The sequence below is a fragment of the Sitophilus oryzae genome, unplaced genomic scaffold, assembly GCF_002938485.1.
Source record: "Sitophilus oryzae breed Bouriz unplaced genomic scaffold, Soryzae_2.0 scaffold_1396_pilon_pilon, whole genome shotgun sequence".
Lineage (NCBI taxonomy): Eukaryota > Metazoa > Arthropoda > Insecta > Coleoptera > Curculionidae > Sitophilus > Sitophilus oryzae.
The window spans coordinates 743,807-770,488 of record NW_022146055.1 but is presented as its reverse complement, the minus strand read 5'-3'; the positions used below and the strand labels follow the sequence as shown (position 1 = coordinate 770,488).

General features: G+C 31.6%; 1 protein-coding gene across 1 annotated transcript; it reads left to right on the top strand.

Moving 5' to 3' along the window:
• Window positions 1-13,942: 13,942 nt before the first annotated feature.
• LOC115875805 lies at window positions 13,943-26,466 on the top strand. Its single transcript, XM_030891316.1, has 11 exons — window positions 13,943-14,369; window positions 14,426-14,637; window positions 14,695-14,771; window positions 19,611-19,798; window positions 23,721-23,893; window positions 23,947-24,112; window positions 24,173-24,366; window positions 24,418-24,559; window positions 25,712-25,886; window positions 26,087-26,229; window positions 26,283-26,466. Exons 1-11 carry the CDS (start codon window positions 14,166-14,168, stop codon window positions 26,439-26,441), a joined length of 1,833 nt encoding a protein of 610 aa, XP_030747176.1. The 5' UTR covers window positions 13,943-14,165; the 3' UTR covers window positions 26,442-26,466.
• The last annotated feature ends 216 nt before the right edge of the window (window positions 26,467-26,682 follow it).

Sequence of the window (26,682 nt, the reverse complement as noted above, 5' to 3'; positions counted from 1 at the left end):
TTGGTCTTTTTTATTTTATTCCTTTAGGTAATAAAAAAAAACTATTTCAATTATTTTTGGCATTATCAATGTTTTTTACCAAGTCATTATTACTTGTAGGTATAATTAAAATTTAGTAGTTTTAAGTAGTTTTTTGTTAAAGTGATGAAAATAGAAATATTTTAATAAAAAAGTATTTTAAAAAATCTAATACTAAATCTCATACACGTGGCTGTCAAACAATATATCAAACGCTAATATGCCTATTCAAATATTAGATAATTTACAATCGGCTATAACACAAACGATTAATAACATAATTAATTATTTTATCGGAAATTGATACAGATGTTATTTAAACAACTAATTCAATATTGAACTGATAATTATTAATTTATACGTAATCGTGCATTAATAACGAATCTCTTATCAATTTTTGATGACATTTTTCAACTTGAAATTTATACGTCAAATTTCTTAACAGAAACATGTATACAATAAAAACGAACCAAAAATATAGTTAATATGAAATAAACTTTTAGTCACGTGCTTAAGCTTGACTGGCACAGCGTTGCCCACTTTTACATATTTTCTTCTAATCAAAATATTTTAGGAAACAAAAATATATTAATTATAAATACAGGGTGAGTTTCCTACGCTGTTCTCTATGGGTATCTCGGAAACTACTGGAGATAGAGAGTCGGTTAAATGGGGAAAGAATTGCAGTTTTGTGGGGTCATAAATATGCGCCTGTGAGATTTTTGAAAAAGTTCATGGCTTACTAGATATTTAAAAAAATCAAATTTCGGCTATTTTAAAAATTGTTCCTAATTCCATTATAAGCTATTTTAGACAAAAAGTTTTCAGATAAAAGTTGTAGATAATCACATCCTTAATGAGATTGTGTTCTCCGGTTTTTTCTAAAGCCTGTCATTTTTGACATACGACACAAACATACATTTTTTACAACGGAAACCATAGTTGTAGAATGTAGAATGTAGAATGTTTAGAAGGGGAGTTAATCACCGCGACCTTATAGATCTATTGTGCGTTCCCCTTTCTTGAGTTATAACGAGTTATAACACATCATACAGTCTCAGGGCTTTAAGAAAAGCCAGTATCTGAGACGGCTCCACAGAGGCCAAGACGGCTCCACAGAGGCCAAAAAATAGCCAAACCATAGTTAGCCATGACTTCATAAAAAGCGCCATTTTTAAGCTTTTCAGCGATATAAGCTATAATATGTTTTCTTCGAAAAATTACTGAGTTATAGCCAATTCTTATAATTTTTGAACAATTTCACTTAGTTAGTCGTGAAAACAAGTTCAATCGCCGTTGCTCTCAGAAATGTGAAGCTGTCACATCCAAACTTTGTAAATTAAAATAAACAAAAATTGTAAATATGAATTTTTCAAATGAAAAAAATCGTGTTTTTCACAGGATTTTTGATAGTAAGATACTGGCGCATCAATAGAGTGGTTCCAACATGACTTTCATTATGAACCTCCCCCCCCCCCATAATGAAAGAAATGTTCAAAATTATTTATATCATAATTATGCAAACTCAGGAATAGGAAGAGGTTGACCAATTGCATGGGCCTCCTCGCTCACAATTTTAATTTTTTTATGCGGTATGGTTGTGGAGTGACCTCCCCCCTACTGTGGAGCTTGGTAGTAGATGAACTACTGGAAGAATTAACTCTAGCGGGAATACACTGCATAGGGTATGCAGATGACATAGTCATCATTGCACGGGGGAAACATGAAGGCACCCTGTGTGATATTATCCAAAGAGGATTCCGCATCGCTGAGAGATGGTGCAGGACTGTCGGGCTGAGTATTAACTCAGATAAAACCGCAGTAGTGCCATTCACCAGAAAGCGAAGTTTGAAAAACTTGAAAAGAATCCATCTAGATGGAAAGGAAATACTGCCATCACAGAAAGTGAAATATCTGGGAATAACCCTGGATAGTAAACTTCTCTGGAACAGGCATATTAAGAACATTTCCAGCAAAGCCACAAGGGCTCTCATGATATGCAGAAAACTGGCGGGAAATAGGTGGGGCTGCGCCCCTAACATTTTGCGCTGGATGTATACCATGATAGTAAGACCCATGATTACTTATGGAGCAGTTGCTTGGTATACAAAACTAGAGCAACGTACAGCAAGGCAAAACCTGTGCAAAGTACAGAGACTGGCATGTATCTGCATTACAGGTGCCATGAGAACATGTCCAACAGCAGCAATGGAGGTCATTCTAGACCTAACATCACTGCACATTGTCGTCGGTAGTTATGCCAATGCGACAATGATTAGAATGGTTACTGTCGGAAACAGTACTGGGAGAATTTTCAGGTCAGGGGCTTGGAACACCCTCAAAAAGAAAATTCCACTTCTCCAACTCCCAGTGGATGACATACGAAGAATTTACAACTTTGAGAAACACCTCACTGTAGTATTATTAGTAATAAAAAGGATTTGAAGAAAGAGACGCTTACTCAGCATATAAAAGACCATACGTGGTAAAATATGCATAAACGTGGTATACGGATGCTTCCAAAACCAAAGCAGGGACAGGGATAGGAGTATTTGGGCCGAAAACTGAATACCCCGAACCAATGGGCACCTACCCCAGTATCCTTCAGGCAGAAATTTGCGCTATCGAAAGATGCGTACAATTTATCTTAGATAGGAACTATCGAAAACAGGAAATTGCCATCCTATCCGATAGTCAAGCAGCACTTAACGCGATCAACTCAGTAACCATCAATTCGAAGTTGGTCAAAGAATGCCTGGAGAAGCTCAACAAATTAGGCAAAGAAAATAAAGTCCTCCTACTCTGGGTACCTGCTCACCAAGGGATGAAGGCAATGAAAAAAGCAAATGATCTAGCTAGAAAAGGAGCGAACACTCCACTAACTGGACCAGAACCGTTCTGTTTTCCAAACGGGAACCAACTGAAAGCGGAACTAAAGAATCTGGAAGACTCCATCCGTAACTTGGAATGGGTGTCCTCCAACGGTCTAAGACACTCGAAAAGTTCCTTAGAACTTATGACCGAGAAAATCAAAGGTTTTCCTTGATTTAAGTAAAAACAATCTTCGGATTGTCACGGGGTTTCTAACAGGACACTGTCTCCTCAACGAACACCTGAGTAGGCTGAAACTGAGAAACAACGGCGAATGCAGATTTTGTGGGAAAAATGGGGAAACACCAGAACACCTTATCACTGAGTGCGCCGAGACGACGACCATTGGTACGTCTGATGTCGAGGATGGAGAGCTGGCCTCTGTGGAGCCGTCTCAGATACTGGCTTTTCTTAAAGCCCTGAGACTGTATGATGAGTTATAACTCGTTATAACTCAAGAAAGGGGAACACACAATAGATCTATAAGGTCGCGGTGATTAACTCCCCTCCTAAACATTCTACATGCAGTATGGTTAACAAAAGGGTTTACAAAAGAACTTATGAATTAAGAGAGGCACTCGAAGTGGCAGTACGAGAGAAGTTTAACTAAGTCGATCGGTCCTTCTGTGAGAATAGGTAGTAATTGAGTTTTAAAAAGAAGCAACTCAAAACAATGGCGGATTTTTTGAACATTTTCTAAAATAACTTTAGTTTGTGTAATGTAAATTGTGAGAACCGTTTAGTAATATATTCCGACTTTTTATAAGTTATAAATCATAATAGAATAAGAATATGTACCATGCAATCTAATTGAAATTAGTCAAAAAAGATAAGAATTGGCTATAAATAAATTTAACTTTTCTAACATGTCTTGAAAACCCTACTCTAAGAAACGTAACATGCACCGGTTAACGTATCCTCGAAAATGTATGGTCAAGGATAGTTGAACCAATAATACTACACGCTTTCTTCACTTGAAAAACTAATATTTACAATTTTTGCTTATTTTAATTTACAAAGTTTGGATGTGACAGCTTCACATTTCTGAGAGCAACGGAGATTGAACTTGTTTCCATGGCTAACTATGTGAAATTGCTTAAAAATGATAAGAATTGGCTATAACTCAGTAATTTTTCGAAGAAAACATATTATAGCTTATATCGCTGAAAAGCTTTAAAAATGGCGCTTTTTATGAAGTCATGGCCAACTATGGTTTCCATCTAAAAAAAATATGTTTGTGTCATGTGTCAACGACGAGAGTCTTTAGAAGAAAACGGACGACACAATCTCATTAAGGATGAGATTATCTACAACTTTCATTTGAAAACTTTTTGTCTAAAATAGCTTATAATGGAATTAGGGATAATTTTTAAAATAGCCAAAATTTGTATTTTTTCGAAATATCTAGTAAGCCATGAACTTTTTCAAAAATCTGAAAGGCGCATATTTATGACCCCACAAAACTGCAATTTTTTCCCCATTTAACCGACTCTCTATCTCCAGTAGTTTCCGAGATACCCATAGAGAACATCGTAAGAAACTCACCCTGTATATAAACAGTTATTATTTACATCAACAAAACTCACATTTTTAACACTTAAGGGACATAAAGGGCCATTACTACCGGTTTCCGTTCAAAATATTTTAATAAAGTTGCAGTGAGTTTTTTACGGCTATTAAGCTATCTTATACACTTCGCACTAAAAGAGGTGTTAAAAGAACAATATTTGACTGCAAGGTCTGCTAGTAAACATTTTTAAGCTTAAAGTACCACAACACTATTTATTTAACCCAAAAACTCGTAATACAAAACTAAAGTGTCAAAACGAATGACAATGTCAGGAAATAAATAAATAAATGTAGAAACTTGACATTTTTTACAGTAGAGCTACCACCTGAATCTCCAGCGGAAATTTAAATTCCAGTTAGTCAGCCCGCCCGCCGCCCGCCGCAAAATATGTCCATGGTTGGCAACAATGAATTTAAAAATCGCGCCCTCGATTACGTAACTAAAAATTTAATTGGTATCAATTACACAAATTAAACAAATATACTTCTTCTTAAGGTGCCGTGTAGACTCCTGCGTAGGAGTTCATCTTTTTCTTCCTCATCAGATGGTTCTTTTAACTGCAGCGACTTGGAGTGCTTGGAAGTCCTGTATGCCTGTCCAATGACGAATATTTTTCAGTGGAGCATCAGATGCTGAAAGTGATAGCGTTCTCCACGTAGTATGTGTCCCAAATAGGCTATTTTATGATTTCGAAGAGTTCACGTTCTTCTAGACTAGCTCTTCTGAGAATGTCCTCACACGGCCGACCCAGGGCACTCTTAGCATTCGTCGTAGGGTCCACATTTTGAAGGCTTCAATACGGTTTATTGTTGCTACTTTTCTGAGACTGTGAAGATTTCTCACAGATGTGAGAAATCTTCAGATCAACAAGATGTGAGAAATCTTCACATTCTCAGAAAAGTAGATCTTGCTTGTTCGATCCTGCATTTGATTTCCTGATCTGGATCCCACGTTTCGTTAACCATGCATCCCAAATATTTAAATTGTGTGACCTGCTTGATGACCTCTCCATTTAAGTAAATTCTGGTGTTCGGAATATTGTTTCTGCTAACAGCCATAAATTTAGTTTTTGTAATATTTATGTTTAAACCCAGTTTTTGGCTTTCATTGTTAACCTTATTTAGAAGGATTTGGAGATCATTTGCATCTGCCAATATCACTGTGTCATCCGCATATCGGATATTTTAATTGGACTGCCATTTATTTTCAAACCAATGGGACTATCGGAGATTGACTCAGTGAATGCTCTTTCCACATATAAATTGAACAACATTGGAGACAGAATACACCCTTGCCTTATCCCCTTTTTTATTTCAAAATCTTCAGTTACTCCCTCGCTATGTATACGAATTTCAGATTTTTGGTTCCAATACAAATTACTGATGAGCCTTATATATTTTCCATCAAGTCCCAAGTCTCTGAGGTATGATATAAGGAGGTTATGTTTAACATTTTCAAACATACAACTGATTTCTATTAACCCAACATATATCGTGTTGTGCACGGAACACGGGACATAGGTAATCCCTTAGGGTAATCCCATGTAAATTTTGAAAAGGTCCCATGTTATATCCACAGATGATTTTATGCAAACGTTATATTAGACTTCTTTAAAGAGGCGTTAAAGTACCTCCGTCTAAAATTTCGTTTAATAATTACAAAGCAAAAATGTGTTGGTCATTGTCAAATTAGATGTCACATTTTGTATAGAAGAATTTGTGTGCTTTGGAAAGGGTGGGTAATTTTTTTCTGAATTGGAATGATCATCTAAAAAAGAATTAGTTGAATTGAGAATGCAAATTAATTGCATTAGCAGTTTATGACTTGGTGATGTGTTTTGTTTGTGTTTTCAGTTCATCTAAATTTTTACCACATACATTTAGCATAATATTTTACTTATGTCTGTTACAGCAAAACTGAACAGAATCCAATCTATGCTTTTCTCCCCACGAGAGATGGCACATGTTTTTGGAAATACCCTGTATATCTTATACGGTTGTCAGAAATACAAAAATGAAAAATAACTAGAATATTTTAATCTAACTATAACGAGAACGCATTATATACATTATATTATATTCAATCGTTCATATTATCTTAAATTAATCTGTCATTAAAAGAAATTAATTTTTGAAATTAACAAAATTGCTATTTAATGTCGGGTGCTTAATCAAGGGCAAAACTATAAACTTGACATCCTATATTATGAAATATTTTATAAAACGTCATTCTTTATCAAAATAACACAGACACATGTTATAGGAAACTCAGCAATATAATATAATATAAACCAGTGGTTCCAATTTTTTTTATAGACTATTGCCAATATTTGACTGGTTTCGGTGGACCACCTACTGCTACATTTCTACCATATTCCCAAAACTCGTCAAAAAATGTTTCGATTAGATTAAACCATGGAAATTTGCGTCGTGGCTTGGGCCCCTGAATGTTCACGTAGACTACTTTGGAAATCACTGAATAAATAAACATATCTTACTGTACCGGTGTTGATTGAAGAAATAAGAAGATGCGCAACTTTATGGGTGATTTCGTGGCACAAAACCTGTTCGAGATGTAGCTGGCGATACCGTCGGCGGTAGTCAACCTGTCCCAGATTTAGTTTTGGCTCTGAAATCAAATCATCCTTATCACATATTTACCCATTAGATTGCGTATCTTTCACAGGTATCTTCCTAATTCTTTCAATCAACGGCACCGGGTAGAAGGTAGAATGGTTAGAATGCCTCTCTGCTTTATCTCGGAAAATATTAGCTGCAGAGCCTGCTGAGAAAAAGTTTACTGATTGATTCAGCCCATATAGAGAATTGAGATTTTATCATTGGGAAGACAGATTACCTTACTCTCTAAGTCCTGTAAAATGGAGGGTGTCATAGTGCCTAGTTTGTAGGTGTTTTATATACAAATATTGAACATTAAATTATGTTCAAATAATCAACATAAAACTGCTACGAACTAAAATGGGCTTTGTGAAATCATCCATTTTATGGACTAAGATATCTGTTTGAGGATAAAAAAACAGAGCAAAATTCTTTACTTTATCTAACGACAATTCCCATCCAATTTCACCGGCATTTATTTTGAAACTAATATTTTTCAACTGCAAAACGTATTGTGGAAAATTATATAGCTTTAAGAAGTGTGTGTTAAACTATTTAAACGTGTTGACAATGTTAAAGTCAATCGTCGATTAAAAAATAATTCAATTTTTTAAATATCAATTCAACCATATTTTCATGTTTTTGTTTAATTTTCCTTAAAACGGTATGGAAATTTGGAAAAATATAAAAGGGATTAACAATTTTAACACAAGCAAAAATTTTTATGAAGAATGCATTTTTCTCAAAATGTCAATAATAAAAAAGTACCTATTTCCTTTTGTAAAGACAATCCGCTGACATACTATATACCGTGTGCTGTATCGGAAAACGGGACATAGGAAATCCCATGTAAATCTTGTAAAGATCAAATTAATATTATCTCCCTATATGTATATAATTTTCTGCAAAAGCTGTGTTAGGCTTTTTTGAAGAAGTTATTTGCAAAAATCTACCTTCAAATTAGTAAAATTTATAATACGACCTAGAGAAAACTATAATTAAAACACCGTATGATCGAAAAAAAATGGCGTCAGTGATGGCTATGAAATGAAGATCGCTGTCATTTTATATGTAAATTTATAGGGGAAATGTCATTGATCATTCTTGAATTGTTTTCGATCAAATGGTACCAGCAGAAACGTGATGTTGTCATTATCAAATTCTAGAATAAAGTAAAAAAATACGGAGGGTGCCATTTAAAAATAAAAAGTTCTAGTCATTTCCGCTGAAACAGGGAGTGACTGAAAATAATTGAATACGCCAATCAATCCCTAATTTACGTCAGATACTAACAAACCAAATACGAAATCTCGTTTTTTTTCTGAGACGCACTCGGTATATTAATTAACGATTTCACTGCAATGTATTTGAGAATAGTTGACTATAATATAATTTAATGTTTACCTTAGCCACAGCAACGCGTAGCCGGGTCTGTGCTAGTGAAAAATAAATCTTATTTTTACGTGAGGAATACCACGAAAGATGGCACATGTTTTTTGAAACACCTTGTATATAGTATATACCTCTTTAAATGTCAGGTGTTTTTTGTTGTTGGTTAAATTTGGGTACGAATATATCACTAATAAACTTGGTGTCCATGGATCTTAAACCCAGATGAATTTAATATCTAAACCAAATTATATTTTAAATATTTTTTTCTAATAAAGAAAGTTGCAAAATCCTTGATACACCAGGTATATTTAAAAAAACATCGTCAATTAACTATGACGATTACAGTTAAGGGTTGGAACCTTTGGTGTTACACAACAAAATAAAACACTAAATCACCACAATACACCAAAACACTTTGAAGTTCAGTTTATAATCATCTGCTGATAATGCTAACATGGTTAGCGAAACGCGCGTCCAGTGTAAAACTAAAGTGTTTTGGTGTATTATGGTGATTTAGTGTTTTATTTTGCTAACTATGATGATTAAATAATAGAAAAACATAAAAATTAATATTTTATCTACACTAAGTCCCCGGATTGTTTTTACAAGAGGAAAAACTTTTTAATTATATTGGCATTTTGAAAAAAATGCATTCTTCATAAAAAAAATTGTTTGTTCTAAAATGGTTAATTCCATTTATACTTTTCCAAATTTTGATACCGTTTTAGAGAAAATAAAAAAAAACAGGAATATACGGTTGAATTCCATAAATTCTAAAATTATAATTTCGATTTCATTCTTTGATAGACGGTTATCAAATGGTTATTATTAATTTTGATTACCTATACACATATAGTCACAGATACTACGCATGCAGCAAATTGCAGATTATTTTGGAATTATTTTCAGTACAAAATAAATGTTTTTTTTCAGTGCTGTCAATATAAGTATACATATTATTTATATTATTATTTTAATATACTGAACGCTTATTATGTATTAGCATAGTCAATAAAATTAAATAGAAAAAAAAACTCTAGATTGCTATAATTATTAATCTACATTATTATGCTACGTTTAAAAAGTGCTTTATTAAAAAAAAAAAATATTAATAATTAATAATTAATATTAAATATTAATAATATTAATAATTTATTAAATTCGGAAAATTAAAAGAAGCGTGTCCAAGTTTCTTCTTTTTTTGAATTTTAAATGCTGTAGCTCCATATCATGTTTATAATAGGTTTTATAACATTCCATTAAAACTGCGTAGGCCATAAAAAGGCCCTTTTAGCCTCCGTAATTATAACTATAGAATCAACAAAAAAAAGAATATCAAAGTACAGGATATTAAATATTGTAATGTATTCTACGACATAAAGCATCTTCCTTCTAAAGAGAAAAAGATAAGACATAAAGCTTATTTTAATAATCAGCATTCTTCGATAAAATATATGCCTACTATTACTATTAATAGACTAACTTGATATTTTTAAGAAATTATGATGACGACAGCCGTTACTCGCTGACGAGTATTCGACACACATAAAGAAGATGGTCACGCAAGGCGTTTTCTTTCATGAGCTTTTCTGTGACTGAAAAGCCGGATACGTGATGTTATCTGCCTACCGCACTCCGGACATTCAAAAATCTCATTGCTTTGTTACCTGTTTACTTTTTGGTTGCCGCTGTTAACTGAGTTTACAACCCTTCTCCATTGAGTTCTATTGTGAGCTGCTTTTTTCCACTCATTCTGCATGTTAATTCCCCTTAAATTTTCGTGGAAAATGTCCTTGTACCTTTTCAGTTGTCCACCCGGCCTCCTCTTACCGTCTACAAACTCACCGTAAAGCAGAGATTTTGGTATGCGGTTTTCTTGCATTCTGCATACGTGACCAGCCCATCTTAAGCGGGATTTTGTGTTGTTGATTCTATAGTTAGCGGCTTTGGGTTGTTGATTCTATAGTTACAATTACGGAGGCTAAAAGGCCTTTTTATGGCCTACGCAGTTTTAATGGAATGTTATAAAACCTATTATAAATATGATATGAAGCTACAGCATTTAAAATTCAAAAAAAAGAAACACTTCTTTTAATTTTCTGAATTTAATAAATTATTAATATTATTAATATTTAATATTAATTATTAATTATTAATATATATTTTTTTTGAACTATTTCATTTTTTTTGAAAACTGAACTTAAAAGTGTTTTGGTGTATTGTGGTGATTTAGTGTTTTATTTTGCTGTGTAACACCAAAGGTTCCAACCCTCAACTGTAATCATCATAGTTAATTGACGATGTTTTTTTTTAAATATACCTGGTGTATGGAGGATTTTGCAACTTTCTTTATTAGAAAAAATATTTAAAATATAATTTGGTTTAGATATTAAATTCTTCTGGGTTTAAGATCCATGGACATCAAGTTTATTAGTGATATATTCGTACACAAATTTAACCAACAACAAAAAAACACCTGACATTTAAAGAGGTATATACAAGGTGTTTCAAAAAACATGTGCCATCTTTCGTTGTATTCCTCACGTAAAAATAAGATTTATTTTTCACTAGCACAGACCCGGCTACGCGTTGCTGTGGCTAAGGTAAGCATTAAATTATATTACAGTAAACTATTCCCCAATACATTGCAGTGAAATCGTTAATTAATATACCGGGTGCGTCTCAGAAGTTGCTCACCCCTATAACTTTTTAATTTTTTCAGATAAAAAAAAACGAGATTTCGTATTTGGTTTGTTAGTATATGACGTAAATTAGGGATTGATTGGCGTATTCAATTATTTTCAGTCACTTCCTGTTTTACCGGAGATGACTAGAACTTTTTATTTTTAAATGGCACCCTCCGTATTTTTTACTTTATTCTAGAATTTGACAATGACAACTTCACGTTTCTGCTGGTACCATTTGATCGAAAAGAATTCAAGAATGATCAATGACATTTCCCCTATAAATTTACATATAAAATGACAGCGATCTTCATTTCATAGCCATCACTGACGCCATTTTTTTTTCGGTCATACAGTGTTTTAATTATAGCTTTCTCTAGGTCGTATTATAAATTTTACTAATTTGAAGGTAGATTTTTGCAAATAACTTCTTCTAAAAAGCCTAACACAGCTTTTGCAGAAAATTATATACATATAGGGAGATAATATTAATTTAATCTTTACAAGATTTACATGGGATTTCCTATGTCCCGTTTTCCGATACAGCACACGGTATATAGTATGTCCGCGGATTGTCTTTACAAGAGGAAATAGGTACTTTTTTATTATTGACATTTTGAGAAAAATGCATTCTGCATAAAAAAAATTTGCTTGTGTTAAAATTGTTAATTCCTTTTATACTTTTCCAAATTTCCATACCGTTTTAAGGAAAATTAAAAAAAAACATGAAAATATGGTTGAACTGATATTTAAAAAATTGAATTATTTTTTAATCGACGATTAACTTTAACATTGTCAACACGTTTAAATAGTTTAACACACACTTCTTAAAGCTATATAATTTTCCACAATACGTTTTGCAGTTGAAAAATATTAATTTCAAAATAAATGCCGGTGAAATTGGATGGGAATTCATTTAGGGGGAGTCGTTAGATAAAGTAAAGAATTTTGCTCTGTTTTTTTGTCCTCAAACAGATATCTTGGTCCATAAAATGGATGATTTCACAAAGCCCATTTTAGTTCGTAGCAGTTTTATGTTGATTATTTGAACATAATTTAATGTTCTATGACACTATGCAAGGCACTATGACACCCTCCATTTTACAGGACCTAGAGAGTAAGGTAATCTGTCTTCCCAATGATAAAAAGAGTAACATACCTACTGGAAACGAGTTTCTCAATTCTCTATATGGGCTGAATCAATCAGTAAAATTTTTCTCAGCAAGCTCTGCAGCTAATATTTTCCGAGATACAGCAGAGAGGCATTCTAACCATTCTACCTTCTACCCGGTACCGTTGATTGAAAGAATTAGGAAGATACCTGTGAAAGATACGCAATCTAATGGGCAAATATGTGATAAGGATGATTTGATTTCCTCTAACGCCTCAAGTGCTGCACAGTGAGCCTCTACTCGTTCTGCGGCCAACGCATGAAACATTCATTTTCTCAAATTCGGCAAACGAAGGCATATCGAAGACTGGTGTGGAACTGAAAACGACAGTGTTGCCATATGTTATCGATATGGTTATCGATCATCATTTCCAAGCCAACTTTGCGCTGTTTTTTTTCGATCATCTCTCTTTATTCCTTCACTCTACGTGAGAGTATGGTGACATCATATCTTGATTCCCCTCACTTCCTCGGACCAAGTTGTTCGACATTGTACCATATTACGATCATACGGTTATATTATTAATAATATCAACTATTAGATATAACAAAAGAGCGAAAATACGATATATATTTTTATAAATACACTTTTTAACTCTTAAACAGGCAGTATTTATAATATAGAAAATACAAATAATTCGTTTTCTAACAAACAAATTGTCTGATTATTTGACACTTAATATCAAAGGAAGCTAGATAAAATCAAGAAAAATATACATTTTCAAACTAAATCTTAAATAACTTAAAAACGATTTATTTCAGGTATAAAAACTGTATAGTTAAAAGATATAAAATGTATAGTTAAAAAGTAACGAATTGAAAAACCTTTTCACTAGTGAAGAAATAAAAAATGTGGGTTTACATTTGAAAAAAATTATGTATGATAATTTTTTAATCGCTCAATTCCATGACAGCTACCGCCCTTATTATATAACATTTGAACAATTTAATTCTTGAAATAGATAGCCACCTGTCTTCTCTTTATGGCACAGTGACTGTGGTAATCACTAAATTTGACATTTAGACTATACACGTTTTTTTGACAGGTAGTTTTTTTCATCCAAAAATATTAAATATTTTTTTTTCTCAAAACCTGTTAATGTTAAGTATAGGATGTTATATCAAAATTCATAAAATTTTGCAGAGAATTTAAGTATGAAGTAAAAAATGGGCGCACCCATTTAAAATAAGAAAGTTCCTGTCAACTCTCGGTATTTCCGGTAATGCTGCCATATTGAAAATATTTTTAATCGATAGATTTCATTGTAAAATAATGATGTGAAAATAAGTTCCGATCTAGATATTGTGGTTCTCTAGAAACTACTAATGCACGCTTAGCACGGGACACCCTCTATACATTTTTTTATTAAAATATTTAGTGTTAATTCCCTTCTAATGATCAGTAGATTTAATTATAGTAATTAAATAATTATAATTATAATAATTATTATAGTAGATAGTAATTTTTTATGTTTTAAAAAAATATTATATTAGGCGATGAAAGAGATAAACTCAATTTATCTTATGGTAGCCGGTATATATCAATGCAATAAACCTGCATTTTCTCACCAAATTCAAGGCAAAATTGCAATTTATCTGTTAAAGTATTGCATTCTAAGGTCAACTCGACCCAATACAACGTTCTATATATTATTATCTGACTTCAATTAAATGTGCAAGACCGCCAAGAATTGTTATTGTTACCTATCGTTTGTTTATACTAAAGCAAAATATCTAATAAGCAATAATTCATAATTAGAACAATTGTATATATAACTAAAACTCCGAATTACCCAGACAGACTTTACATAGTTCCTGTTGTAATTTTTTTCGCTCTCAAAATGCACATTAAACGAATAATTTTTGCCATATTTCTTCAAGTTAAAGTGTCTCTAAGTCAGAAAGACTTCAGCCAAGTTTTTCCCGAAATTTTTCATATGGAAAACTACGAAAAGTGTGTGGATAAGCAAGAAAATATTTATTGTAATGTGAACATGGAAATAATACCTTCTACTGGAGATATATCTACGTGGAAACATTTTGAGGTAACTCTATATTATTTTTTTACTATTTTCTTTATACAAAAAAAAACATATTTTAGGGCATGTTACATCAAAATTTGAACTATAACAGATCAAAAATTCATAGGGGTGTATGTATACCGTCACATTTGACAGATTTCGATACTAAGAAACGCAATATTGAAGAAAAAATTTCTAAAGAAATGAAACACTATAAAATAAATTGCACTGTTTTGAGCTTATCTTGCAAAGATGAAAATGTATTTATTATAACTTGGAAAGACTTATTTCTGTATGTTTGTAAAATTAAATTTGTTAAGTTTCTTACTTATTTTTATATATTTTTTAGTATGGTTTTTGCGGGTTATTTGGCATTAGTAATGTATGCAACATTGTTAGACAATTTTAAAGAAAAATATCATAAAGGTAAGAGTTTCTAGGCATTATACAGGGTTGTTCACCACATACGACACGGAGTATTGTAGCTAAACGATTAGATTTTTACAAATTGTAAGTTTTGGGTTCGTTGAAGGACTGTCAGAGTTACATATTAAAATATTTTTACATGATACTCTGTATCATGTAAAAATTAATAAATTTAAAAGTAATAATTTTAAAAGATACAGAGTGTCCCAAATAAGTAAAAAATATTATATTTTTAAATGGAACACCCTTTATATTATTCTATTTTTAGATTCTATGATTGAAACAAATGTAAATTTGATTAACGTTTATCACCTTAAACCTTACCGTTTTTGAAATATTTTCAATTTTGTGAGTAAATTCAATTTTTTCAATTTTGTGAGTTTCAATTTTGCAGTAAAAAATTTAATGCTTTATTTCTACAAGGGTATCAAAGTTCTTAATACTAAATATTTACCGAAGATTATTTATTGATCAGATATTGTGTTGCAATAATAAAAATTATACTACCTTATACAGAGTGTCCAAAAATGTATCTATATTAAATAATTACTAGATTTAAACGGCAATAACTTGTTTAATTTAAATAGAACGCCCTGTATATTTTACGAGATTCAGATGCAAAATTTAATTGTCAATCAAGTTGCATTATATCATTTATTCCTACCTCTTCAAGTTTTCGTAGAAAATGCATTTTCTTATAGTTTAGACCTCATTTATCACTATACCCATGGAATATTGACATTTTAGATTATCGATACTAATATATAAAATCCTTAAGTGACTGACATACAGATTAATCACGATCCTGCTCAAACCACTCAACGTAAGAAGCTCAATTTTGGCATACAGGTTGATTCTAGGGTGTAGAGGTTTGATAAGAAGGGATTTTTCGAAACTCCTGTTCCAAGAGGGTGAAACCACCCCTCAAATATTACAATATTTTTTATTTAAAAAACGGTTAAGTTTCCGAAAAAACGCTTAAACACGTATATTTTATTTTGTTTTTTTTACATATTTTAAGATTTTTTAAAAATGTACAGTGTGTCCCATTTTAGTTGGAATCATAGGGTATCTCCGTTATTAGTGAAGATAAAAGGGTGCGTTTTGCACAAACCTGTCCCACTTTTTCGTCAAACGGAAGATGCTGCAAACAAAATTTTCATAGCCCTCTTCATTTCTGAGCTACAGGGTCTTTTCGAAAATTTTACAATTTGGGACACCCCCTGTATCTCTGTTATTGTTAAAGGTATCGAGAAGGCGAAAACTGCTTATTGTAGAACTTTTTACGTAGAATACAGTGGCGGAGTCTGTTTTTCTAAAAAAAAATATTTTTGAAAATATGAACTAAAGTTATGTTTTTTCAAATGGAACACCCTGTATATTTATAAATCATATGATCTGTCTTGCTATGAGCTTCTCAAAAATATATATCACTCTATATTTATTTTCACTATTTACTGCAATATTTAAAATATATCATTTTCTTATTAGTAGGCCGTGATAAATAACAAAAAATCAAAATGGTATTTACTAAAATAGTCATACACATATTAAAATTTATTTGGGATTGATATATTTTACTTTTGAAATAACTGTTACCACTGAAACTGTGAATATATTTTTCTTTTTTTTATAACGGGATGGGTTTGCAAATATCTAAATCTTGAATTATTAAAGCATTTTTCAGGTGTTCGATATTGTTGTAGTGCCCACGATATATGTCGTATTTCAAAAATCCCCAAAATCAGAAATCGAGAACGGCGAAATCCGGGAATCGAGGAGGCTATCATTATGCGTTCATTGGTTCCAATTCATTGATTTGAAAAATAATAATTTAACAGTATTCTAATATTTCCATAATTATGAGGGGGAATGTTTCCCATCTTGCTGAAAGTATATTTCACGTAAATTAGCTAAAGGAATGTCTAAAATTTCCGATACGATAGATTATTCTTACGTATACACGTATTCCAAGATTTACAAATAGCGGTAGAGAGTTAAGTTTCCCTAATATATAAAGAATTTATTAGCGGCTCCCAAAATAAAACAAGAGACAGATAGCAGTATACTTTTAATAATTCTTTAGTTTATTTTATTATCAATCATGGCCTACTAATAAATATGATCTTTTAATAAAAACTTTTAAATATTGCAGTAAATACTGAAAATAAATATAGAGTGATATATATTTTTCAGAAGCCTATGGCAAGACAGATTATATGATTTATAAATATACAGGGTGTTCCATTTAATAAAACATAACTTTAGTTCATATTTTCAAAAATATTTCTTTGGTAGAAAAACAGACTACGGGACTGTATTCTACGTAAAAAGTTCTACAATAAACAGTTTTAACCTTCTCGATAGCTTTAACAATAACAGAGATACAGGAGGTGCCCAAATTGCAAAATTTTCAAAAAGACCCTGTAGCTCGGAAACGAAGAGGGCTATGAAAATTTTGTTTACGGCATCTTCCGTTTGACAAAAAAGTGAGACAGGTTTGTGCAAACCGCACCCTTCAATCTTCACTAATAACGGAGATACCGTATGATTTCAACCAAAATGGGACACCCTGTATACAGGGTGTTTCGAAAAATCTGGTCATCGATTAATCACGATCCTGCTTAAAGCGCTTGACTTTTATTTTGTTGTTTTACATATTTTATAAATTTTTACAGGGTCTTTCATAAAATATGACCATTGAGTAATCACGATTCTGCTTAAACTGCTTGACGTTTAAAGCTGATTTTTGACAAACTGATTGACTGTGGGGTGTAGAGGTTCGATAAGGAGGGGTTTCTCGAATCTCAAATTCCAAGAGGGTGTAAACGCCCCTCAAATATTACAATATTTGTTATTTAAAAAACGCTTAGTCTGTCGGGAACACGCTTGGACAAGCATAATTTATTTGGTTTTTTTACATATTTAATTACATTTTTTTAAAAAATCATACAGGGTGTTCCAAAATGTTGGGTAATTTCTTCACCACGATTCTGCTTAAACAGTTTGATGTAAAAAGCTTATTTTTGGCAAAATAATAATATCGCAATATTGTTTTTTCTCATGCTGACATAAATGTGAGAAAATTTTATCCAGTGTGTATGTTAATGGAAATTCTTGCTTTGCTTTATCATCACCATTACCAATGGTTAATTCGAAGCGAACGAAGTCGCTGGTACACGCTAGTTTTTAAATATAACAAAGTACAGATACTAATATTGTCGATATAGTTCGCTTATTTCATTAAAAAATATAAAAAAAACTGTTTAAATATTTTTGTTAAAGATGACCAATTAATATGACCCCAGTATTCAAACTACATTAATTGCCTGTTTAGGCTGATTAATAATAATTGCTCCAGATTCTAAAAAACTGAATTTTGTATGTATATTAGACAGTCTGGTAAAAAGTAGCATCTTTTATTTCATTTTGGCGAATGCTTATTTATAACAATAGAGACGTTTATTTTTATAACTAATTATTATATCGATTTCTGAGTCAAATCCACATTTATTTAGAATAATTAAAACAATTAAATATGTAATTAACTAATTTTTGGGCGGAAATAATGGCGGTATATTTAATTGGTAAAGTCTTTTACAAAGATTTAAATAGTTTTCTTTTTGTAAACAAATGGGCTTGCAATATTATTATTTTTACCACCTGTACATTTTGTACATATTATATGTTGTTTGAAAAACATCTAAAATGTCAGTATTCCATGGGTATAGTGATAAATGAAATCTAAATTATGAGAAAATGCATTTTCTACGAAAACTTGAAGAAGTAAGTAAAATAAGGTTTAATACAATTTGATAGACAATTAAATTGTGCATCTGATTCATCTAAAATATACAGGGTGTTCCATTTAAATTAAACAAGTTACTGCCGTTTAAATCTAGTAATTATTTAACATAAATTTTTGGACACTCTGTATAAGGTAGTATAATTTTTATTATTGCAACACAATATCTGATCAATAAATAATCTTCAGTAAATATTTAGTATTACAAGACTTTGATACCCTTGGAGAAATGAAGCCTTAAATTTTTAACTGCACTTTCACAAAATTCAAAATATTTAAAATACGGTAAGGTTTAAGTGTGATAAACCTTAATCAAATTTACCTTTATTTTAATCGTAGAATCTAAAAAGGCAATAATATACAATGTAGAATGTAGAATGTTTAGGAGGGGAGTTAATCACCGCGACCTTATAGATCTATTGTGTTCCCCTTTCTTGAGTCATAACGAGTTATAACTCATCATACAGTCTCAGGGCTTTAAGAAAAGCCAGTATCTGAGACGGCTCCACAGAGGCCAGCTCTCCATCCTCGACATCAGACGTACCAAAGTTCATGGCACGAATGGTCGTCGTCTCGGCGCACTCAGTGATAAGGTGTTCTGGTGTTTCCCCATTTTCCCCACAAAATCTGCATTCGCCGTTGTTTCTCAGTTTCAGCCTACTGAGGTGTTCGTTGAGGAGACAGTGTCCTGTTAGAAACCCCGTGACAATCCGAAGATTGTTTTTACTTAAATCAAGGAAAACCTTTGATTTTTCTCGGTCATAAGTTCTAAGGAACTTTTTCGAGTGTATAATATACAAGGTGTTACATTTAAAAAAATACAACTATAATATTTTTTACTTGTTTGGGACACTCTGTATCTTTTAAAATTATTTTTGAATTGTAGCTCTAATAGTCCTCCAACGAATCCAAAACTTACAATTTGTAAAAATCTAATCGTTTAGCTACAATACTCCATGTCGTATATCGTGAACAACCCTGTAGTGTAGAGTGACTGTTTCACAAAATCCCTAGTTACAATTTCCCTTTTTTAGATCCATGGTTCCATTATCTATCTTTGACCAGAAACTTTCGACTGATTACTAGTGATAAGAATCCCGATTACCAGAAATTAAAATCTATTCAAGGTTTTCGCACACTCTATACATGTTTAGTTATAGTATGTCATACATTTATGTCATGGGGAAATTTTTACATAAATAACACCACCAAGATGGAAGAGGTAATTTTTGAATTATTATATTAGAGTACTATACCATAGATACATTCGTATCTGCCTTCATCTTGTAACTTACATTTAAAATAGTAATAATAACGTGTGGTACAGGGTGGCCCATTTTTTTTTGTGTTTTAGGGAGTTTCTCGTTTACGAGAGCTACAAATACAAAGATGCGGTTTTCATAATCATTGTGCTTTTTTATAAAACTAAACATGCTACACACAGATTTTTTCTAGCCTGCTTGTTTTCTGAAATACAGGGCGAATTTGAAAATGTTGCATTTTTCGACCCCTTTTGTATATCGGTTATTCTATCGTATGATCGAAAAAAAACGGCGTCAGCGATGGCTATGGAATGAAGATCGCTGTCATTTTATATGTAAATTTATACAGGGTGACAATTCCAAAAAGGAATAGTATTTAATATTACTTAATAAAATTAATATAATAAATAATTTATAAAATTCTCAAAAAAATAATGCAGTTTATGTAGAATTCTCTAAGAAACACAAAAATGGTAAAAGAAATAGGGGTGCTATTTAAAATTTAGGTAGGTGCCCTGGAGGTCAAGGGGTTGAAAGTAACACGACAACAAATGCCTCAAAAATTGTCCCTCTTGATATGTAAATTGACGACTCGTTTCGCCAAATTTTCATACTATCATCGGCAGAGGCAATATTAAATACTGTTCGTTTTCAAATTGTCACCCTGTACGGGAAATGTCATTGATTTTGAATTTGCATTTGAATTTTCTAGCCCACTGGACGCCATTTTTTTTCGATGATACGGTATAATCTATAGAAAAGGCTCTGAAAATCTGAGTTCCCCGGAGTTTTTCACGTAAAATATAGTGATGGATTAATCAGTTTTCGCTGAGAGCTGTCATTTTCGAAATATGACTCAAATTTATGTTTTTTTTTCACATGCAGGGGGACACCCTGTATATTATTTTTTATTTTATTTGTCTTATTATGGATTTTCTAAATATACAGGGTCCGGCAATAGTGCGTCGGGCATCTGTAGCTCCTAGAATAAAAAACTTTGTTGAATTTTGTTTAAGTGCAAATCTAAAAAGTATGTATCAGGATGTATTTCAGGAAAATATTTTAACTTCTATAGGGTGGCTCAAAAAAGTGTGAGTGAACCTGGATGCTTTTTTTTAAATGGAACACCCTGTATATTATTGTATTTTTGGATTCCTTTCAGATCACTTTACATAACTCTAAGATATGAATAAATATATTACGATAGTTTCAGAGATATTAAAAAATAAATCAAAAATATATATTTTTCAGCCCTTCTTAAAAAAATTATTAAAAGTACAAGAACTGTTCTGAAATCAAAACTATATTAGGTATTTACTTTAGATGGTCTGTTCTTACTTTGCTATAAATAATGGTAATCATAAATAATACAGGATGTTCAATATTCTACGCCAAACTTTCTAAAATATAAAATATTTTTTCTTTGTTTTTTTAAATAGAACACCCTGTATATTATTTTTTATTAGATGGAGAATTAAAAAATGAACATTTTTTGTATTTAGAGTATTTCAAAATTTTTAACGGTTTCGCAGGTACACGCAGTATTATTTCATATGGCGCTTTCAATGGTAAAATACGAGAGAAAAATCATTGATAAAAATTTACTGTGGAAAATACCATATGAAATATAAAACTGCAAATATCTGCGAAACCGTTCAAAATTTTAATATACTTTAAATACAAAAAATGTTCATTTTTTAATTCTCCGTCTACTGAAAAAATAATATACAGGGTGTTCCATTTAAAAAAACGAAGAAAAATTATTTTATATTTTAGAAAATTTGGCGTAGAATTTTGAACATCCTGTATGATTTACGATTTTTATATTTATAGCAAAGTAAGTACAGACCATCCAAAGTAAATACCTAATATAGTTCTGATTTCAGAACAGTTCTTGTATTTTTAATAATTTTTTTTAAAAAGGGCTGAAAAATATATATTTTTGATTTATTTTTTAATATCTCTGAAACTATCGAAATATATTTATTCATATCTTAGGGTTATGTAAAGCGATCTGAAAGAAATCCAAAAATGCAATAATATACAGGGTGTTCCATTTAAAAAAAATCATCCAGGTCCACTCACACTTTCTTGAGCCACCCTATAGAAATTAAAATATTTTCCTGAAATACATCCTGGTAAATACTTTAGGTTTGGACTTAAACAAAATTCTCAATTTTTTTATTCTAGGAGCTACAGATGCCCGACGCACTATTGCCGGACCCTGTATACTATACTCTACAGTGTGGCGCCTCTCATACGACGCGGATGTTCCAAGGAGAACGACAGTTTGTATTGAATTAAAATTTTGTGAGCATTTATAGGTTAATATGAAGCCTTTTTAAAAATATAGAGTTCTACAGGGTGTCCGCAAAAAAAGTTACACATCAACGTTGCTGTAATGGAACAATTCAAAATTTTTTGTAATGGATCACGCTATAATTGGTTTTATATATAAATATATAATATAATAATTGGTTTTCGGATTCTAGCAGAAATAAGGTCGTGAAATATCCAAAATTTGATGTCGAATTAATTATTTGATTGTTTTGATTACCAAATTTAAACCGACCGCCTAAGTTAAAAGTTAAATATGCAATTTTTACGTTGTTAATAACTATAAATTATAGCATATTTTTAGAAAGCTCATAAGAAGACAAATAAAATAAAAAATATACAGGGTATTCTATTAAAAAAACATAAGTTTGCGTCATATTTCAAGAATGACAGCTGCCCGCGAAAATCTAGTTATGCCACTGATTTCTATGGGACTAAGTACACCTTTTCGGATGAGTTATAAGATAACCGAGATACGAATGGGGTCGAAAAATGCAACATTTTCAAATTCGCCCTGTATTTCAGAAACCAAGTGGGTTAGGAAAAGAGGTCTGTGTGCAGCATCTTTAGTTTCATAAAAAAAAGTAGTACAGTGATGTGAATACCGCATTCTTCTACTAATAAACGTGAAACGTCATAAAACACACGAAAGTGGGACCATTGTACAGGGTGGGTCAAATTGGTCGCTTTTAAAGGGAAACACCCTTTTCTATTATAGGAGATAGACAAAAGCTAATATCGGTGTCTGGAGCTCAATTTTTATAAAAAACATGATGGTGAAAACCGCACATCGATATCTGTTATCGTTTCAGAGTTACGGGATGTTTTTCAAAAATGTGCATTTTTAACAAATCACTGTAACTTTTTTGCTATGGAAAATTTTGTATTTTTATCAAAACATTTCCAAAGTACCTTTTTACGTAGAATTTAATGGTTTAAGTATAATTTTTTTAAAATTAATAATTTTAGAATTATTAACCGAAAATTTGATTTTTATATAGGACACCCTGTATATTTTTAATTCAGTGAAAATAAATTAAAATAACCTTTCCAAAAATATAGCATACTTGATATTTTGCTCGATTCTTCTTCGATATATAGAGTTTTTAAAAATTCTAAGGCTGCAAAAATTTGTTGATAACTTCAGTTGTAACTTTTAAGTTGTTTTTAATTAATTAAAAATATACAGGACGTCCCAAATAAAAAATCAATTTTTCTGTTGATGACTCTTAAATGATTAATTTAAAAAAATTATACTTTACGTAAAAAGGTGCTTTGACAATGTTTTCATAAAAAATGTAAAATTTTCCATAGCAAAAAAGATACAGGGATTTGTTAAAAATCCATATTTTTGAAAAACACCCCGTAACTCCGAAACGGTAACAGATCGATGTGCGGTTTTCACTATCATTTTTTTTGAGAAAAATTAAGCTCCAGATACCGATACTAGTTTTCGTCTATCTCCTATCGAAAAGGGTGTTTCCCTTTAAAAGCGTCCAATTCGACCCACCCTGTACATTTTTATGAAAGTTGTATTGTTTTTAGTTATACAGTATGATGATCTTTCGTTTAGTATTAATATTATTCGTATTGATCGTGCAAGCCTTTTTTGTTATATCCTCGTGGCTTTTAACCAATCATATCCTGGAAATGTATAAGAAAAATGGAAAATTCACTCTCAAAGATGCGGCAGTGCTGTTCGTCAACAGGATAGCCAGGTAAAAATAGGTGTTGTCTGGAAAACGGTCTCGTTAAATATTTTTTCTTGCAGGTTTTGGCCTTCGTTGATTGTTATGATTCTAACACTTATCATTACGTCAAGTTACTGTAACGGCGCGTTGACATTTGAGGTGGTCAACATCATCAACAATTCCTGTTCGAATAATTGGTGGGCAACAATTTTCCAAGTAACAAATTTGTTAGAGACTGATCAAGTGGTATATTTTGAAATACTGCTGTATATCTCATAATATACAGGCTTTTACTTTTAATTTTAGTGTAATATTGGTATGTGGTCATTATCCTTAGATACCCAGTACTATTTGATTAACTTGGCAATACTGTATATCTCAATAAATTATAAATGGAGTCTGCCAAAAATCGTAGTTACTCTCTTTTTTGGCCTCTATGCAGTTAATTCCTGGATATTCTATAATAATAATTACCCAACATTGTACTGGATCAACCTAGAGTAAGATTGTAGTATAAAATATGCCATATATACTTTAAAGATTTTTTTTAGGAACACAAAAAGATCCGTATTTTTTTCTAACAAAGACTTGAACTATACTTATTTTGGATTCTTAATAAACTGGGGTTCAAGTTTGGTTGGTGTCATTTTTGGCTATCTATATTTTACAAGAAAACAGCAGCCAAAAATAAAGGTATTATACAATACAGGCTGTCCCAGAAATAAGTGCAAATATTTTAACTGGTAGTATAGTTCAACCCCAGAAACACACCTATGAGTTTTTCCTTCGCGAAAAAAACATTTTTAAAATTCGGAATTTTTTGAAAATTTTTTTGGAAATTTTTTTAGTTTTTATTTAAAAAACATAATTTCTTGATAATATGGCAACATAGGTGGTAGATTAAATTTACAAGAAAGAACGTCCAGAAAAGATCCAGTGGTTCTCAAAATTTAAGCAAAAATATTTTTTTTTGGAAATTTTCAAAGTAAAATAACTCCGTTATTTTGGACTTATTTGAAACACGATAAAGAGAAAATATGTTTCTTTTATCGAGATCTACCACCCCTTAAAATATTTGCACTTATTTCTGGGACACCCTGTATAATCGAGAAAAAAACAGCGTCAGCTATGGGTATCAAAATGAAGATCGCTATCATTTTATATGTAAAATTATATGAGGAATGTGATCGATCGTCATTTCCAAGCCAACTGGGAGCCGTTTTTTCGATCATACGGTACAGTATAGGGTGTTTCAAAAAATAGAGATTCCTCAAGTAAAAGTAAGATTTATTTTTCATATCAATATATGTCCGATTCTGTTTTGTTTCGTAGCTACAGAGTGTTAAATTCATAATATTTTTTCGAAAGTACTTTTAGCGTTTCAAATGAAAATTTGAGAGTAAAAGTTACTATAAATGCAACATATTTTAAAGCTAAAAAAGTGTCGACATATTCACCAGGAACCAGGAACGTACATGTGGGTTATCACTGGAATATTTACAATATCTAAACAATTTATATAATTAATCCAAAGATTATTAAGACTTTAACACCCTGTAGCTACGAAACAAAGCAGAAACGGACCTATGTTGATAGGAAAAATAAATTCCATTTTTACGTGAGGAATCTCCCCACGAGAGATGGCACATATTTTGTAACACCCTGTATAAAAAAAACCTCGGCAGCTCTGGGTATGAAATGAAGATAGCTGTCATTTTATTTGTAAAATTATATTGGGAAAATCATCGATCTTCATTTCCAAGCCAACTGGACGCCGTTTTTTCGATCATAGGGTAGTACCAAACGCCATTATTTACTTTTACTTATATACTTATATCTCTTTAGATCTGGGAAAAATCATTTGAATTTTTTTTCTATGCTCTGCCAGTATTAGTTTATGTTTTGAGTTACCCAGAAGCATCTAGGTTGTTATCTGCTATTTTGGGACCCTTAATGAAATCTTTATATGGACTAGGAGTAGCTAGTGGTATATACGGAATGTCCCGAAACATTATACAGGGTGAGAGAAAAAAACTATGGATATTGTTAGGTTTTTCGTCGGTTCCGTGTGGATAGAAAGTCACAATTTATTTACACACTATTTATTTAACACTAATTAACAAAAACAATAACGATAAAAGACTTATAGAACTTTTTAACGGAGTCCACACGGGTCCGCAACAATATTTATTTTTAATATAAATCTTTTTTGTATTGCAGGATGGCCAAAAAAATTTTTTGAAAACAAGTATGTTGTTTTGTTAGGAAATTTTACTTTTTCCACATACATTTTCCATTTTGGTGTTGTTTTTATGAAAAATTCTCGACTGAGTGGCCTTATCGATATTAATGAGTTCACTGTAGTGAGTTTAGTTACAAGAAAAAATGGATAAAATTTTTAATATGTATTTTTTAGGCAAAATCGCTACTTTTTGACCTGATAGTGTCCTTTACAATTGGAATATGTTCAGCGTTGGTTATAGAACAGCCAGGAATTAATATGAAGAAGTTCTTTTTACCTCAATTAGCAAAAAATGTAAAGAAGCTTACGAACAGTGATAATAAAATCAAATAAATAAATCATTATAATTATTATTTAAGTGGGTCTTACTTTTTATAAGCTGGCAGGCCAAAAGAAAGGTTTAAGAGACCCGATGCCTTTGTTAGATCCTTAATCTTTCATGGATATTCCTGGAATAGCTTTCGTCCAATGCAGGACCCTTAGATAGATAGTCTACTTATACTGTCCTCCAGACCGGAAACTGGCCATTGGGGTTTGCCTTTGACTACAAATAAAATAAAACATTGCCACAATT